This window comes from Myotis lucifugus, unplaced genomic scaffold (genome assembly GCF_000147115.1).
Source record: "Myotis lucifugus unplaced genomic scaffold, Myoluc2.0 scaffold_44, whole genome shotgun sequence".
NCBI lineage: Eukaryota > Metazoa > Chordata > Mammalia > Chiroptera > Vespertilionidae > Myotis > Myotis lucifugus.
Genome location: NW_005871092.1, coordinates 7,021,153 through 7,037,609, shown reverse-complemented (window position 1 = coordinate 7,037,609; position 16,457 = coordinate 7,021,153). Strand labels below are relative to the sequence as shown.

Here is a 16,457-nt window from a genome sequence, read left to right as displayed (position 1 = left end):
AGGGTACGGTCTTTTCCTTTTGTGTTGTATGTTTTTTTTTTTTTTTTAGTTCTATATAAAGTGTTTAAATGGGCCAGATCTGGCCCGCGGGCCGTAGTTTGCCCACGGCCTCCTTAGAGGTTTTCTAGATCCTTCCTTGAATGATTACATACAGGATGTGGTTGTTTAACAAGTTATGGATATCTAGCTTTCTCCCCGCGTTCTTTTGGTATTAAAATCAATGCTGCAGTGAACATCCTTGAATACCTTCTCCCGCACACATGCAAGCATTTTCCTAAGATGCATTCTGATTTAAAAGAATATGCTTGCAAGACTTTATAGATACTCCCATCTGTTATCGTTTACGTTAAGTGTCGCAAATATTAGATGAAACACTGTGTGTAAACAGTGTTTTGTAAAGTGCTGCATAAATGTTTCTCAATGTAAAACTCCCTTGGAAAATAAATGCTCTTCTTTTCAGCCACTGTGTAATATTATTTATAACAAACAAATCTTGATGCTTTTTCTATCTTCTTTTTAAGTGAGAAGCTGGGCAAAATAACACCAAAAACCATAGCATACTCACCTGTGTGTAAACAGGGGGACTAGCATGGTGGGTAATCATGGGGTGCCTTTTCCCCATCTTTCCTTCTTCTGTTAATGGATCCGTCCTTCCTGCCACAGGGTTGGGTGGACATGTGACCAGCCTGGGCCATTCACGGTCGACCTACTCCGCTGGTCAGGATTATTGGTTAAAGGGGTGAACGTGAGAGGCAAGACACATGCCATTCTACCGTCCTTCCATTATCATTTAAGCTGGCTGGTGTTGAGTTTCTATCCATTGCTACCAAGGGTCCTAACTAACAAGGTTGATACACCTTTTAAAATCATTTGCAGCTTTTAAATGGGTACAATGGAAACTTACGAGTAAAGTTACCACTGGCTCCTGTGTTCAGGAAAAACGTTTGTCCCACAGCGCTGGTGTTGCCCTGAAATTGGTCAGCATAGTGCCCCATTTTGGGGCATCCTGTGACTGGACAAGGAAAACAGCCATTCTGGTGGAAAAACAAAAATTTGTCTGTGAGTGGTAGGCCTTTCACTCATTCACTCACTCAATTGATCAATTCATCTTCCCATCCATCCATCATCCATCCCTCCCTCCCTCCCTCCCTCCCTCCCTCTAATCGTCCACTCATCCATCTAACCATCTTTTTATTCATCTATCCATCTACTTTATCCATTGATTAATGCATCCATCTCACTCATGCCGTCCAGGTATCCTTTGAGAATTTTTCAGAATGAAAAGTTGGGGATCTAGGGAAGGCCCCCCCACCGGGTCAGGTCTGTGCCATCTGCCGCCTGCCCACCCCGCTCCCCGGAGGAAGAAGGCTCTGAGAGGCTCACAGTTACCAGCACCTCCTCTTATTAGTCGTGGAGTTACATCTCTCCTCTGTTCCAAGCCACAGGGACAAAACCAACAACCACAGAGCCACCCCACCCTCCCCAGGCCCCTGGTAAGACCCACCTTCTGAAACTCCTCGTAGGAGGCACACGGGTAGCCCAGGAAGCCGTCGGGGTTGAGGATGCTGCTGGAGTAGTACTTGTAGCTTCTCAGGTGATTGCAGGCTACAAAGTCTCGGGTTCCTGAGGAAGCAAAAGCCACAGGAGCTCACAGGAGACTCTCACTTTTGAAGCTTGAAAGTTCTGATCTGAATAAGGAGGCACTTCCTCATTTCATAGAGGGGAGTCAGCATTCCCGAATGCCTTGGTCACAATTCCAACTTCCTGTCATTGACTTTGACATATTGTGGGGCAAGTAGTTAACATTTACAGCACATAGAGGTGGTATCTGGGGGCTTCTTTAGTCATGGGGTTTGGCTCTGGTCTCTTTCCACTCCCCCTCCCCCACGTGCCAGTGGGCTGAGCAGGTCCTAATCAGGAGTAGGCACCTGCTGGGGAGGGACGAGTTCTAACAAGGACGTGTGTCCAATCCTCCAGGGGCCAAGCATCTGACAGAAGTAAAGGATGAGGGCTGGGGGCCTTGGGGAGAGTGAGAAAAATATATACAGAAAGAAGAGACAGAGAGAGGTGGTGGGAAGAGAAAGAGGGAGAGAGAGAGGCAATAGCTTTCAAAAGGAATCTTACACTGTCAGCCAGTTGTTGAATGTTAAGGTCCAGATGCTTGGTCTTCTGATTGTTCATGAGAAACCTGCATCTTGACTTTGACATGACAATGTTCCATGCTTACATGACAGCAGTGCATTCTCTCTTTAAAACTGCTCCCTGTGAAGGCCGACCACAGGCTGCTGTGGGCAGGGCTGGGCCAGAGGGCCCCAGTTTGAGAACCAGAAACCATACCTGCCTGGCCTATCCCAGGAATGCAGTTTTCTGTGCCCATGGCCCCAGACTGAGAAATTCCTCCTCCTTAGAAAGCCTGAGGTGAAAGCAGTGGAGACCAAGGTCCCCTGAGCCCTAGGCCACTGTGTCACTGCATTTTATCTACCAACCTTTTCTTTAACCCCAAGTCTTCTTTTTTAAAAATATATATTTTATTGATTTTTTACAGAGAAGAAGGGAGAGGGATAGAGAGTCAGAAACATCGATGAGAGAGAAACATCAATCAGCTGCCTCCTGCACACCCCCCACTGGGGATGTGCCCGCAACCAAGGCACATGCCCTTGACCGGAATCAAACCTGGGACCCTTCAGTCCACAGGCCGATGCTCTATCCACTGAGCCAAACCAGTTATGGCCAAGTCCTCTTATTTGAATAATTGTGAGGGGTTTTTTTGTTTTGTTGTTGTTGTTTTTCATTTCTCCAGCTCCTTGGTACAAAACCTCCCATGGCGTGATGCACAGTGACGCAGACATACCTGGGGACCACTTCTGGGAGGTCTGGGGGTCCTCTTTGTGCTGGTGGATTAGCTCTGCCAGCCCCAGGGCCCAGGGACTACCGCAACAGCACTCATTACCAGACAACACAACTTGTTCCCACCTTAATTGTTTCTTTCATCCAGAATTGCTGCCCTGGGATCCATAATAGAGGGGCAAGTGGATTTAGTTGTTCTCCAGCCCAGCGCCTGGGTGACTGGGAGCCCACAGAATAGAAGCACATCCTGTGGGCTTGTTCACTGTGAATTGCCTCTTTAATTAAAGCTGGGCTCCTTGCTATTATGTGGGCCCTGCTGGTGGCTTCTGGGAGATGCAGCCTCATGGTGACTCAGTGTTCCTTCAGCTGGGTCTTCCCGGGAGTTACCTGGTGCTGGGCAGAGCGCTCAAAGGCTCCATTGGCTGACGGTGGATGTGGGCTACTGCTTTATCCACTCTATTCGTTCACATTAAGCACATGGAATATTCAATGCCACAGAAGGCCTCTCTGCTCAGTGGAGTGGGCTGTACTGAGCGCCTGCTCTGGGCCAGCCCTGAGCAGGGTACTGGGGTGTCTGGGATGCCCGGGCAACTCCCAGCGGAGACAAATAAACACTAAAATGAAATGATGGCTGACTCAAAGCCTCCATGTGCAGGGGGAGATGAAGCCTGGTCTCCAGGGAGAGGCAACAGGAGAAGAGCAGAGGCCAGACAAGGACAGGTGATGGAGGTGGTGCTGTAAGTCACCTAATCGTAGGGGGACTGAGCCTGTTTCTCACGTAAACGCAGACCTCATGCGGACAAAAAAGGGGCCACATATTAAACCTGACAAACTCAGGGGAGGCCTGCATGGTGGCCTTACAAACTCAGAGGCCGAAAGTAACCACGTCGGGTGAGCTGAACATAAAAATTCCTAATTAAAAGCTGGTCATGGAGGGTAGTCCTGTCCCAGGCCTGTAGCTTCCTTGACAAAGGTCAATCTTTTTTTTTTTTTTAATCCTCACCCAAGGATATGTTCATTGATTTTAGAGAGAGAGGAAGGGAGAGAGAGAAATATCGATATGAGAGAGAAACATCAATCAGTTGCCGCAGATATGCGCCTTAACCAGAAATCAAACCCAAAACCTTTTTGGTATCTAGAACAAAGCTCCAACCAACTGAGCCATCTGGCCAGGGTGATAAGGAACCTTTAACTTAAGTGAAACTGTTTTCTTTTTGCATCTAAGAAAACGCACCTTTTAAATATCAGAGTAATCTTTTCCAGATCCCTCAGGGCACCCCCTTATAAGAGCACCAGACCCCAGAACCCCTCACTGTGACCTTGTTCCCCAAATACCACCTCTATGTGCTGTCAATGTTGCTCATTAGCTATCCTGTTCCCACCAATGTAAAAGAATGTGTCTCTCTATTTTACTTTTTATCCAATTCCAGAGATTTCCCGTTTTACTTTCCCCCCCCTCCCTCATCTACCACCCGTGGATTTCATGGAACCCCTATGTCTCCTCTTTTTATTCTAATGTATAAAATAAGCCACAAAACTGCCGTTCTCCTGAGCATGTTCTCAGTCTGTTGAGATTTTGGTGCCCAGCAATTGTCGTCAGTTTGGCTCCAATAAACTCAGAAAAATTCTCTACAGGTTTGAAATTTCTGACACTGACACGCACAAGCCTCATCCCCCCTAGACCTCCAGGCCTCTGCCCGCTCTATCCAAACGTTCCCTAACCCACGGATCCTGTCCCCACTCAGTCCTTTTACTAGCTCAGTCCCTTTCCCATCCTAGCACCTGCCCACAGCAAAGGGAAAAAACATCAAAGCCCTGCAAGTCTTTGTGGGCGCCCTTCAAGGAGCAAGTGGTGCAAGCAGCTGGAGTGGGGGTGGGCACAGCTAGAACTGGTATTTGCCAACGTGCCGGTCCAGCTCAGGCCTCAGCATGCTCATGAGGAGGACGACACAGGCTGCAGACTCAAGGGTCCCAGGTTTGATTGGGTATGAGGTTGGGACTTTGCAACCAGAAATTGAACTTTAATATAAGGTGGCCTTGGGCAAGTTTGATAACTGTTCAGACCCAGTTTCTTCAGCTGTAAACTGGGGATAAGCAGAGTAATTCCCTCATGGCGCTGTGACAAGGTTGGGGACAGAATGAGCGGGACGTGGAGGCAAATTCAGTGCTACCAGGGCCCAGCCATGCATCCTGCCTTTTCCCCACGGAGGGCACTGCCATCTTGTGTTGCGAATGCACGTACCTTCCCAGATTCCATTTATATCAACGATGGATGAAAGGATATTTTTCTGACATCCGGGCATTTCCTTTCCCCCGTTTGGATAGAAATCAAGATGGCCCACCTTCTGGCTCATTCCAAAACCTGAAACATCGGAAGCGGCGGTGAGCAGGGAGGGAAGAGGTCCCGGGACAAGGTCATGGCCCCAGAGAGCGTCTGACTCCTTCCGACCAGAGCTAGAGTCTTCTTGGCAAACTGTCCCCTCAGCACAGCCACCCCACTGGGCTTTACAGATCCCTCTCCAAGATGAGCCCGTAGCAAGACAAGGAAGTAGGAGTGAGCAGAGGCAGTGAGCATGCCTACATGTGCATTTGCATGTGTGTCTGTCTGTCTGTCTGTCCTGGGAAGGCTGTGAACAATACCGATATCCCCTGATACCATTATGCATCATAGACACCTATCAGGACTGGTGCAATTCCCATTCCTTTACTCATTCTGAAATTTTGATTTCCATGTTAGAAGGTTATATTGAGATCTCATTGTTGTATTGAGAGCCCAGCATAACAGCTGGACGCGTTGGCTTTTTAAGCACACAGACCCGTGATCACATCCTGGTCCTATTTACACACTCCGTGATCTCAAGCAATTACTAAAGCTTTTCAAGCCTCAGTGTCCTCAGCTATGAAACAGTAATAATAATGCCCACTTTCTAGGGTTGTTACCATGATTAAGGAGGAATTATGTACAAGATGTCCAATGCAGCTCATGGTAACCATCACTATTATTAAAAACATACCCTTTGTTGGCATGTTTCATGAGGTGTTACATAAGAAAATATTGAAAAAAGAACATTGAGTTTATGTAATATTAATTTTTAACATAATTTTATTTATTTCAAATTTTCATTTCTTTAAACTAATAACAACTCACCCATTTTATTTTAGAAGCATTAAATAAAGGAATATATTTCGTTTCCAACAACACACACTATAACCAAAGTTTCCACAAAATAAGTGGGCAAAATATTCAAAAATTAACGTTGCATTTTGCAAGTACAGGTCAAGCATCCTATATAATAAAACCCTAATATGCAAAACGACCGAAAAGCTGAAGGGCTATTCGCTATGATATGCACTTACCACCAGGGGGCAGAGTCTCTATGCAGGAGCTGCCCCCTGGTGGTCAGTGCGCTCCCACGGGGTGAGCACAGTTCAGCCAGAAGCCGTGCTCACAACTGCCAAGATTGAGGGAGCCTATCCCGCCTCCAAGGGAGGTAGCCCTAAGGAGCAGGGAGCCTGGCTTCTGGCTGGTGAGCACAGCAGTGCTGGCACAAGCCTCTCCCACCTCTGCAGCAGCACTGAGGACCCTCAACACATCCCCTACCCCCTTCCCCACCAGAGCAGGAATGGATAGTGGAGCCTAGGGAAGGTCACAGGGTTTGAGGACTGAGCAACAGCCTTCCATTGGCTACACCAGTGTTTGTCTGACCTACCTGGGGCCACAGGCTGATACCACTGGCACTGGGCTGGCTGTTGATTTGTAGCTGGCACCCACTTCGACTGCTTGGCATCCAAGCTATTACTGTAGTTAACCATGTTGAATACCACCCCTGGACCTACTCTTAGCGGTTACAGCCCTGGTCACCAAGAGGTGGAGTGAGGCACTCACCTAGGTTAGGGACTATGGGTGAGGTGTCTGTGTGAATCACATCCACAAACATGGCGTCCGACGGGTCCAGCCTCACCTCCTCGGGCGTGTCCTGGAAGCATGGCTGTGCAGGATCCAGTCCTGAAAGGGGGAGGTGGACAGTGACTAACCAGGTTCCAACCCCTGGACCCACATAATCCATGCGGCTTTCTGCCTGAAGCAGCGGCTGTGCCCAGCTCATCTTCAAAGAGAAGCAGAGGGCGAGAGGAGCAAGGCCCACAGACTCAGTGACCTATATTCTAGCCCAGGTTCTGCTCCAGGTCAAAGGCATGTCTTCCCTCAGCCTCAGTTTCCTCATCTGGAAAGTGGGAATAACAGCAACCTACCTTATGGGGCTATTGTGAAAACCCCACCCAAAGGTATAAGAGAAAGAACTTTGCAATCTGAAAAAGTCTCCGTAAACATAATCTATAAATCCCCCATCCTTCCCCCAATGCCTAGCACACAGCCCTGGGCAAAGGAGACCGCCATCACACTGTTTGCACAGTTACATACACACGGGACTCAGCGGTGTCTGTGTCTATGTCTTGTGTGCCTTCCTTTGCCTAGTGACTCATTCATTCATTCTTATTATCTATTGCAGTGGTTCTCAACCTGTGGGTCGCGACAGCTTTGGCGGTCGAACGACTCTTTCACAGGGGTCGCCTAAGACCATTCTGCCTATCAGATATTTACATTACGATTCATAACAGTAGCAACATTACAGTTATGAAGTAGCAACGAAAATAATTTTATGCTTGGGTCACAACATGAGGAACTGTATTTAAAGGGCCAGAGGGTTGAGAACCACTGATCTTCTGCGTGCTTCCTGTGACAGGTCTCAGCTACTTTCATTTTCTGCCTGTAGCTGGCAGAGCCATGACAATTAATATTTGTGGAACTGATGAATTTGTATTAAAAAACCATTTCACTGCTCAAAAATCTGCCGTACTCTAGCAATAATAATCCTGAAGTCATGAGTTGAATGTGCTAGTATATTTTTCTTTTTTAATAAACGTATTTTTATTTACAATCCTATATTTTTTGTAATTCACATGACAATATATGGGCAATTATTTTTTAAATCTAAGTGTGGCAGCACCTAAAATCAGTGCAGCTGGTAGACCAGTGGGGGCGCCCTTGTCCATGAGATGTGTGTGTGTCTGGGCTTCCATTGCCTTACATGCCCGCCCCTGTCCCACCACCCCACCCCCGCACCCCTTACCTGTGATCCTGCCCACGGAGCCTCCCAGCCTCCTGCCCGCCTCGCCAGCCGCGTGTGCGCCCAGACTGTGGCCAATGAGGTGCACGTTCTCCAAGCTGTAGCCCATCTTGGTCTGTGGAAGGATGGCGGGTCAGGGCCACCAGGACTGGGTGGAGACCCCCTGGCTTGGGGAAGGGGATGGGGACAGGTCTCTGGAGGAATGACCTGGCTCCTGGACCATGTAGGACAGCGTGACCCGACCCTGGGCCAGCGCAGTCTCCAGAGTCCCCAGTCCCGCTGTGCAGGCTGGGGCGGCACGAGGGAGTGGGGAAGAGGGGGCTTCGACAGTGCTACCAGAGGCAACTGTGTCCATTGCACGCGACCTGGGGAGCCTGGCTGGGCGCTGCCTGATCCATCCACACCCACCCCGGCCTCCCTCCCCTTCCGCAGGGCCTGGGCCTGCCTGGAGAGCCTGGGTAGCGGGCCCAGCTCTGGGTGCTCAGGAATAGACCTTCCAGAAGGCAGTAGGGGCTTTCCCCTTTCTGAGAAAGAAGACCCATCTTCTGGCCTGACAATTCCCAGAACAGCCTCCATGGATGGCTTATTTCAAAAGGGGAAACCGAGGCCCAAAGTGGTTCCTTTGCCCCAGACACCACTAGGGATCTTCAGGTCACTCCAGGAGGGGAAGGCTGCAGTTTCACTTTAAGAAACGCCCCTCTGTGTGTCCAGGCTTCCAGCCCAGCCCCTGCGCACCAGTCCCCAGGCTGCCTCTGGGTGCACAGGGTCTGCCTGCCCCCTCGGGGCCCTCCCCACAGGATGGGGCACAGGAGGATTTACCGACAGCCCTTCTATTAAGAACGCTGTCTCGGCTCCCACGACTCGAATGTTGTGGACGGCTTGGTTGTAATCTGTCCTGGCCCCACGCCTCCAGTCCACGCAGATGCAGTTCACCTTCTCCACCTTAAACATTCTCTGGGGAGAAAAAACAAGAGGGAGAATCCAATGTATTAACAGGCACAGGCCGCACACTCCAGAGACAGGAATTCACAGCCACCAAGCATCTCATGTGTCAGAGTTTTCATATTCCTCCCACTTGTCCTAATCCTCACCATTTCACCGGGAACTCGGTTCCTGATCCCCACTTAACAGATGTGAACACTGAGGCCTGGATGGAGTAAGTGACTGGCTGAAGGTCTCCCAGATGGTTATTGACACAGCCAGGCAGAAAAAGGACCGCTTACTACATCAGGGCTTAGCCAACTGTTATGGGAGGGCCAGATCCACCTGCTCATATAAATCAAGTTGTATTGGGAACAGCCACACCCCTTTGTTTACATATTCTCTCCCTCTGCTTTGGCGCAACAACAGGGTTGAGTGGAAACCATATGACCTGCAAATGCTGAACTATTTACTACCCAGTCCTTTACAGGAAGTTGGCTGCCACTTGTACTAAGTTTGCTGCCACTGTACTAGGTGCTGAAGCCACAGGAGGGCTGCTGTTATGTTCCCAACAATGCGTACATGAGGCTAGAAGGTATTAACAGATGAGATGACGTGTAGATGGAGGCAGCTACAACTCTCCCCACATGTGCATCTTTTACATTATGTGGTGTGGCCGCCGTGTGCTGCCCAAGCACAGACTGGTCCCATGATGAGACCAAATACCTGTCAGGAAGAGCCACTGCAGAGCCTCTGTTCATTGGAGGATGGCCTGGACTACCCCGGGGAGTGAGCAGGGAGGAGTTGCATGGGGATGGACACATCCCCCTGACTCTCGCAGCTCCACGTTCACATGGCATCCTTCTGGGACTCGGGGGAACGTGTGAAGGCCCAAACCGCCAGAGGAGCAGCCCACCCTTGGGAAGAAGCAGCTCGAGGTCTCCCCCAGAGCAGACTAAACTGAAACCATGCCGGTGGGCTCCTCCTGAAGACTAAATCTGGAGATACAAGGTTGTGGTATTTTATACACAGGAGACCTGGCTTTGCATTCCCACCTCTGGATTCAAGTCTGGGCAAGTGTTTTCCTGCCTTAATTTCCTCATCTATAAAAATAACTCTACCTTTCTCACAACATAGCTTGCGGCGGGGGGTGGTCAAATGAGACAAAGACTGTGAAATAATGATCACAGTGTCAGGCTCAGAGGAAGTGCTCAGAAAATGGATGTTATGAATAATAATTCATCACTAACATTTCTGATACCTTCAGAACTGCACCATCCAATATTGTGGCCACTGGCCCCAGGTGGCTATTTACAATGAATGAAAGTCCATACAATTTAACAGTCAAGTCTTTGGTCTCACTCCCCACATTTCAGGTGCTGGGTGAGCGCAGGGGAGCAGTGGCTCCTGTTTGGGACATGCGCCATGGAGCCTTTCTGCCCTCACAGAGAGCTCTGTGGGACAGCAGGGTCTTAGGGGCCATGTTTACGTGGGTTTCTAATGTCACACGGGGCTTTACATAAACCACCCGAGACCAATGCCAGGGAATTTGCTGACGCCTCTGCTTCTGGGCGTTTTGATTGGGCTCTGGGTCTCTTTGGTCTCCAGAACAGAGGATGGGCTAGAGGTCAGGGGGTCGGGAGAACTTGACAGTGGATGCACTGGAGGACCCGGGGTTTCCTCGGATTTTTGAGGACGGAGCATCTGTCCCTGGACTGTCTGCGTTCCCAGTCTCGGGGGCAGTGACCTGGAAAGTGTTTGAAGCTGGGTGCCGGGTGCTGGTCTCAGCGGGGAGTGGCCGGGGGCAGGGCCCTACCTGGCACATGTCCGTCAGCCATCTCTCCTCCCCCTTGTCTATGAAGCCGTGGATGATGAAGCACGTCTTGCGGTCCAGTTGGAAGTTTGAAGCCTTCACAGTGGCCAGGTCCGTGGAGGAGATCCGCTGGTTAAAGTGGAAAGGTGAATTGGGACATTGGCCTTTCTAAGCCAATGGGCTGTGAGAGACAGTTCCAGGGAGACTGGGTCACGGGATCAGCTCCCACGAAGTTGGGTGGGGCTAGAACAGGAGTTCCTGCCCTGGGCTTTGAGGACAGGATTCAGAAAGTCCACGTTCATGGACTTCCTAGCATTTCTGTTAATTATGAAATTGCCAAAAAGCCACGGTCATCGTACCAGCACTCTGTCACCAATGGGAGTCACAGGTATTTTCCTGTCACAGGACAGTGATCACAGATGTCTTAAAAATCAGTTATTCTCATTATTATTTGTAGTGGCCATAGTTAGACCAACCCGTGGATCTTGTTATTTAGTGAGATAATAATAAAGCAGCATATATGTGACTGTGACATATATTTATCATTTCAAATGATCTGATAACTGTTTTTCAATATAATTGGTTTCCTTTGCAATCCAATGTGTTTTATTTCGCATTTAAATACATCATCCTGAGAAGGGACCCCTCGGCTTCCCCAGATGGTGGAAGATGTTTCTAGAACAGAAATGGTGAAGGACACCAGGCCAGAAGCACCAGAAAGAGGGGAGATGCGGCTCAGTGGAGCCATGAGGGTCACCTCAAGCTTGTAGCACTTAAGAACTGACGCCTACATGCCAGGGGCCCCTTCACCAGCCCCCTGGGCACCACGCCTGAGGAATCACCAGAAGATAAAAACAGCCCAACCACCAGTCCAAGGGGACTCCCAGCTGGGGGCTATAAGGGGGAGTTTGTCAGCAAGAATTCCACCGCAGCTGGCCTCAGGGATGGATGGCCAGTCACCTGCTCTCCAAACTGTCAGGGGTGGAGCTGTGAGCAGCTGAGCTCTGAGCACCTTCTTCCTGGTCACTTCTAAGCACCTGGAAGAGCCTGTCCTGCCTCCACCCGCAGGCCTTCTGGGGACTGGAGGTCATTCCCAGGGCCCTTTTTGCTTTTGTGGTTAGATGCCCCTCTCACTCTGGCTGGAGCGGCTCCGTGGTCAGAGCATTGGCCCATGCACAGAAGGGTCACGGGTTTGATTCCCAGTCAAAGGCTTGCACCTGGGTTGCAGGTTTGATCCCAAGCCCCAGTTGGGGCTCATATGGGAGGCAACCAATCAATGTGTCTCTCTCACATCAATGTATCAATGTTTCTCCCTCTCCATCTCTCTCTCTCTCTTTCTCTTTCTCTCTTTCTTTCCCCTTCCATCCTCCCTTCCCGTCTCTAAAAAGCAATGGAAATAATATCCTCTGGTGAGGATTAACAACAACAACAAGTCCCTCTCCCACACCTGTCTTCTGGCTCATCAGGAAGGACTTACACCCCCACCCTCATTCCCTGAGCGGCTTCTCTCCTCCCACCCCCAGTGCAGGAAGAAGATGGACACACCAGGCCTGGATTCCCCATAAATGCTGCTCCTACCCGCTTCCTCCCAGGACCGGGGGTCAGTGCCAGGAAGGCCTGTGCACAGTGTGTGGAATGTGGGCGTCTCTGGGCCCGGCACCCATAGACCTCATCAGGGGTTCCCGATCCTGAGAGCTAAGGTGGCTGCCAGTGGAGAGGGAGCATCGCCCTGACCACCCCACGGCCCTGCCTTTTCCTTAGACAACTGCGTGCAGACGCCAGTGTGGGCGCCCCACTCCACCCGCCCTGCAGTCCCGCCAGGCCCCTCTTACTTGGAAGTTGTTGGGATTCTCATTTGTGTAGAGAAGAAACCGGGTGTCCACGTCCTTGGGGGACCAGGGGAATAGCTTCAGGGGCCGCTGTACGATCCCTCCCCATGGCTTGTCATCTGGGAAGCAGCCGAAAGGTTCATAGCAGACCTCCTTTCCTGGGGCAGAAAGAGCAGCACAGGGGACACTGTGAGTTCAGAAAAGGAGCGACCTCGCCTCAGCTACACAGGAGGCGTTTCAGGGTGCAGCCCAGGCTGGCGAGGCCAATGCTGGGCTCCACCTGCTGTCAGTGCTCCCCAAATTCCACAGAGACAAGAATCGCCTGTACTCATGTCCAGCTCCTCCGTGGGCGATTCTGATTCGCAGGGAGGACAGGGGGGCACCGGGAAGTGCTTCTTTCATGCTGTTTTCACCCTGATCATCAGGCCAGAGGGGGATTGGCTGAGACTTTCTGAAACCTTCTGCCTTAAAACTACATCTTCCGGGAGAGCCCCAGACGGCCCTTTACATGCCATCACCCGGCATCAGGTATGATAGCACCTGGGATTCTGTAGCTCAGAGATGCTGCTGTGATGATCCTGTTGCCAGTGCCACACCCAGCACAGCAGCCAATCCTGGGTGTGGTCCAATCCCCTTGTCTTCATGTCACCCCTTGACGCACACTGTCCCCCAATTATTCTCTGCCATTTCAGGTTTTCCCTGTTTTTCTCAGAAAAGGTACATTTCTTAAGGCCAGGGATGACTGAGTTTTGCATCATTCTGTATACAATAGGGGCTCAATACATGCAACTGATCATCCAAATAACCTCGTCCAAATCTGAGGGTCCTTCCTCTAGTCCAGTGGTCGGCAAACTCATTAGTCAACAGAGCCAAATATCAACAGTACAACGATTGAAATTTCTTTTGAGAGCCAAATTTTTTAAACTTAAACTATATAGGTAGGTACATTGTTATTAACTTAATTAGGGTACTCCTAAGCTGGCCTTTTCAAAAACATACTGAATCTGAGGGGTCGACCTCAGCGAATGTACCCCAACTTCTTCTAATGCCACTTCTTCAAAATAGACTCACCCAGGCCAAAAACCGACTTCTGCCCATGGGCCACGAAGTTTCAATCACACTGTGCATGCGTGCACACACGTGGTACTTTGTGGAAGAGCCACACTCAAGGGGCCAAAGAGCCGCATGTGGCTTGCAAGCCGTGGTTTGCTAACCACTGCTCTAGTCTACAGCACAAGCATTTCTACAGAGAGCGCTCACTCAGGGCGCATGCTCAAAACCAGAGGATTTCAATGGCTCTTCTCCGTTAGGCTTCCTCAACTCTGAAACGGATGGTGTCAGAGGTTGGCCATTCACTCAAAAACTGACAATAATTATCAGTTTTTAACACCTGAAGGAAGAGTAAACTGTTTACTCTGTGCCAGATACCACACTAGCGCTTCACCAGCATTATTCCCTTTAAGCCTCAAAATAGCCCATGAGTAAGGAATTACTTCCATTTTACAGATGGGAAAACCAAGGCACAGAGAGACAAAGTAAGCTGCCCAAGGTCACAGCCAATGGTGGGGCCAGGATTTGAACTGGGGGAGTTTAATTGGGAATAAAGCTAGGCACTGAGGAGATGGAAAGACCCATCAGGTACAAACCCTGCCTTGAAGGAGCGGAAATCTAACAGGGAAGGAATCATGATGACCTTGACTTCCTTCTAGGAAGACAGACCAGTCCCAGCAGAAGGGATGTGGAGACTAAAGCAATTCTTGCTTCAGGTGGTAAATTGCTAAATGCAGGAGCTTGAAGGCCAGGGCCAGGAGCCAGGGCTGTTAGGTGGATAGTGAGTGGAGGTGCTGGTGAGTGTGGTGACACTGGTGCTCCATGAAGGTGTTTTCAGGAACCCAGCGTGGGTGGCTCAGAGGCAGGAGAGCCTGGGAGAGGTGGGGGTTGGAGTGGGGCAGTACAGGGGTGGTGGGTCTGAGAGGAAACAGGCATTCTAGTCTTGGGTGACAGTGGAAATGAAGGGAAGGGTGGAGAGACGGGTTAGGGAAGGTGCCTGAGCCTGGACAAGTGAGTGTGAGACCTGGTGGGAGGCCCTGGTGGAGCTGCCTGGAAATTGGAGGGGGCGGGAGGGGATGGGGGGTGTGGGGAGCAGAGGATGGGCAAAGGGGAAGCCACAGGAAAAGGCAAGGAGAGCGCCGGCAGTGACCTCTGAGGGACGCCCACATTTAGGGCAGGAGGAGGCAGAGGAGGAGCAAAGAAGACCAAGAGGGGCCAGAAAGGCCCGAGGAGTAGCCAGACCCGGGTGGGCTCTGCTCTCTGGAGTCAGGTCCTGCTGCATGGCCAAGATGGAAGGGAGGCCAAGAGTGGGCTGGGTGAGGTGAGGAGGAAAGGAGGACTCCTGGTGCAGAAGGAAGCCCAGCAGAAGGGAGGCCAGAGGAAAGGCTCAGATTGGAGCTGGAGAGGCAGAGGTGGCAACAGCGAGAGGAGTGATGGGGAAGGAGGGACAGTTCTCCACGGGACACATCCATGTAGCGTAGGCTGCAGACACAAACTTGTCCAAGCAAGGGACTGAGGGTCTTGGGGGCCTGTCGAGAGCACCCTCCCCCAACTCCGCTGCCCAACAGCCTACCAATTGGGTCACCCCATCACAGCCATTTGCTGGAGGAAAGGGCAGGTGGGTCCCCAGGGTCATCTGTGTCCAAGATGTTGCCCTGTGTTTGCTACAGCGCCAACACTCCCCAAATGGTGGCAATTGTTGTTTTTCTTTAAATAATGATAACGCTGTTCATTATGATGATAATGATGATGAGGCCTCTAGCTGCCCCACCTGGAAGCCAGCCCAGGCACGGTCCCGTCCTCCCCACCGGGATGGGACAGCACCCTCACCTCTGACGGTGGCCAGCAGGAGGAGGCCGATGATCCAGGAGGGCAGCATCTACATGGATGAAAACACAGACAGTGGGGACCATCGCCCAACCCAGACAGGGCAGGGGGCCTGGAGCCCAGGGAAGCCCGGTGCCTGGGTCCCATCGGACTGTCCCTCCAGGCGGGGACCCTGAGGCTGAGGCCTCCCACACGGGGAGAGGGCAGCACCTCTGTGGAACCCGGATGCAGGATCCTCCCAGCACAGTGGCTGCTCCCTCTGGGCCATGTCCCTCCTGCTTCCCAACCCTGCCAAGCGCCCTGCCCGGGCAGAGCCATGACTTACTGTGTGACACCTGTGCTCCTCTCAGGCCCCGGGTGGCCGTGGCCTTTTATAACCAGGCTTTGTCCTTTGGACTCTTTAGAGGAAAGGACAGGAAGATAGATAAGTGTGCTTTGCACTGAGATTATCATAAACACATACAGTCAGCTCAGCAGGGAGGAGAGCTATTTAAAGTGAGATCGGAAGGGAAAAAAAACAGACTTTGGGGACAGGTGTTACATTGGAAATCAGTGAGCTAAACAGAGGACACCTTAATCAGTAAGCCAAATTTGGAGTCTTTATTACACCGGTGGCCTCAGATGAGTTATCTCCAGAGTCTGAGCAAACTAATATGGAGGAAGCTTTCCCTTTCCCAGTTCATTTTTCTCCTAAATATGGGGTTTCCGGACCTTTTGCAGGCTTTACAAAGAGCCCTATGTAGTGGGAGATATTTTGCAGGAAGCTTGTAGCCTAGAGCACAGTACCATTTAGATAAGTCAAACACACCTGGCATGGCAGTAACCAGGGATGGCAGCAGAGCGGCTTGCAAGGCCAGGTAATTGAGCTTCTTTTCCCTATTATTTGAGCAAGCATGTTTACAGAACCAAGAATAGCAGAGTTAATTCATAGAACAAAGGACCATCTATGTTTAGTGGACAATTTCAAATAGCAGTTTTTGCAACATCAAGGTTACAGGAGCAAGATGGAGTGCCTATGCTTCACAGGAAAGGACCCCATTAATC

The 16,457-nt window shown here is 50.6% G+C and overlaps 1 protein-coding gene across 1 annotated transcript in view; it reads right to left on the bottom strand.

Annotated features, from left to right (window-relative positions):
- LOC111825871 (pancreatic lipase-related protein 2-like) overlaps positions 1–15,468 on the bottom strand; it is a 21,591-nt gene extending 6,123 nt beyond the window's left edge. Inside the window, exons 1-9 of the mRNA XM_023753333.1 lie at positions 15,417–15,468; positions 12,540–12,694; positions 10,711–10,836; positions 8,793–8,927; positions 7,977–8,088; positions 6,734–6,853; positions 5,090–5,209; positions 1,505–1,623; positions 905–1,034 (exon numbers count right to left, since the gene is read on the bottom strand). Of these exons, the coding sequence (XP_023609101.1) occupies positions 905–1,034; positions 1,505–1,623; positions 5,090–5,209; positions 6,734–6,853; positions 7,977–8,088; positions 8,793–8,927; positions 10,711–10,836; positions 12,540–12,694; positions 15,417–15,465 (1,066 nt within the window). The 5' untranslated portion in view covers positions 15,466–15,468. The remainder of the gene's footprint in view (positions 1–904; positions 1,035–1,504; positions 1,624–5,089; positions 5,210–6,733; positions 6,854–7,976; positions 8,089–8,792; positions 8,928–10,710; positions 10,837–12,539; positions 12,695–15,416) is intronic.
- Positions 15,469–16,457: the final 989 nt, after the last annotated feature.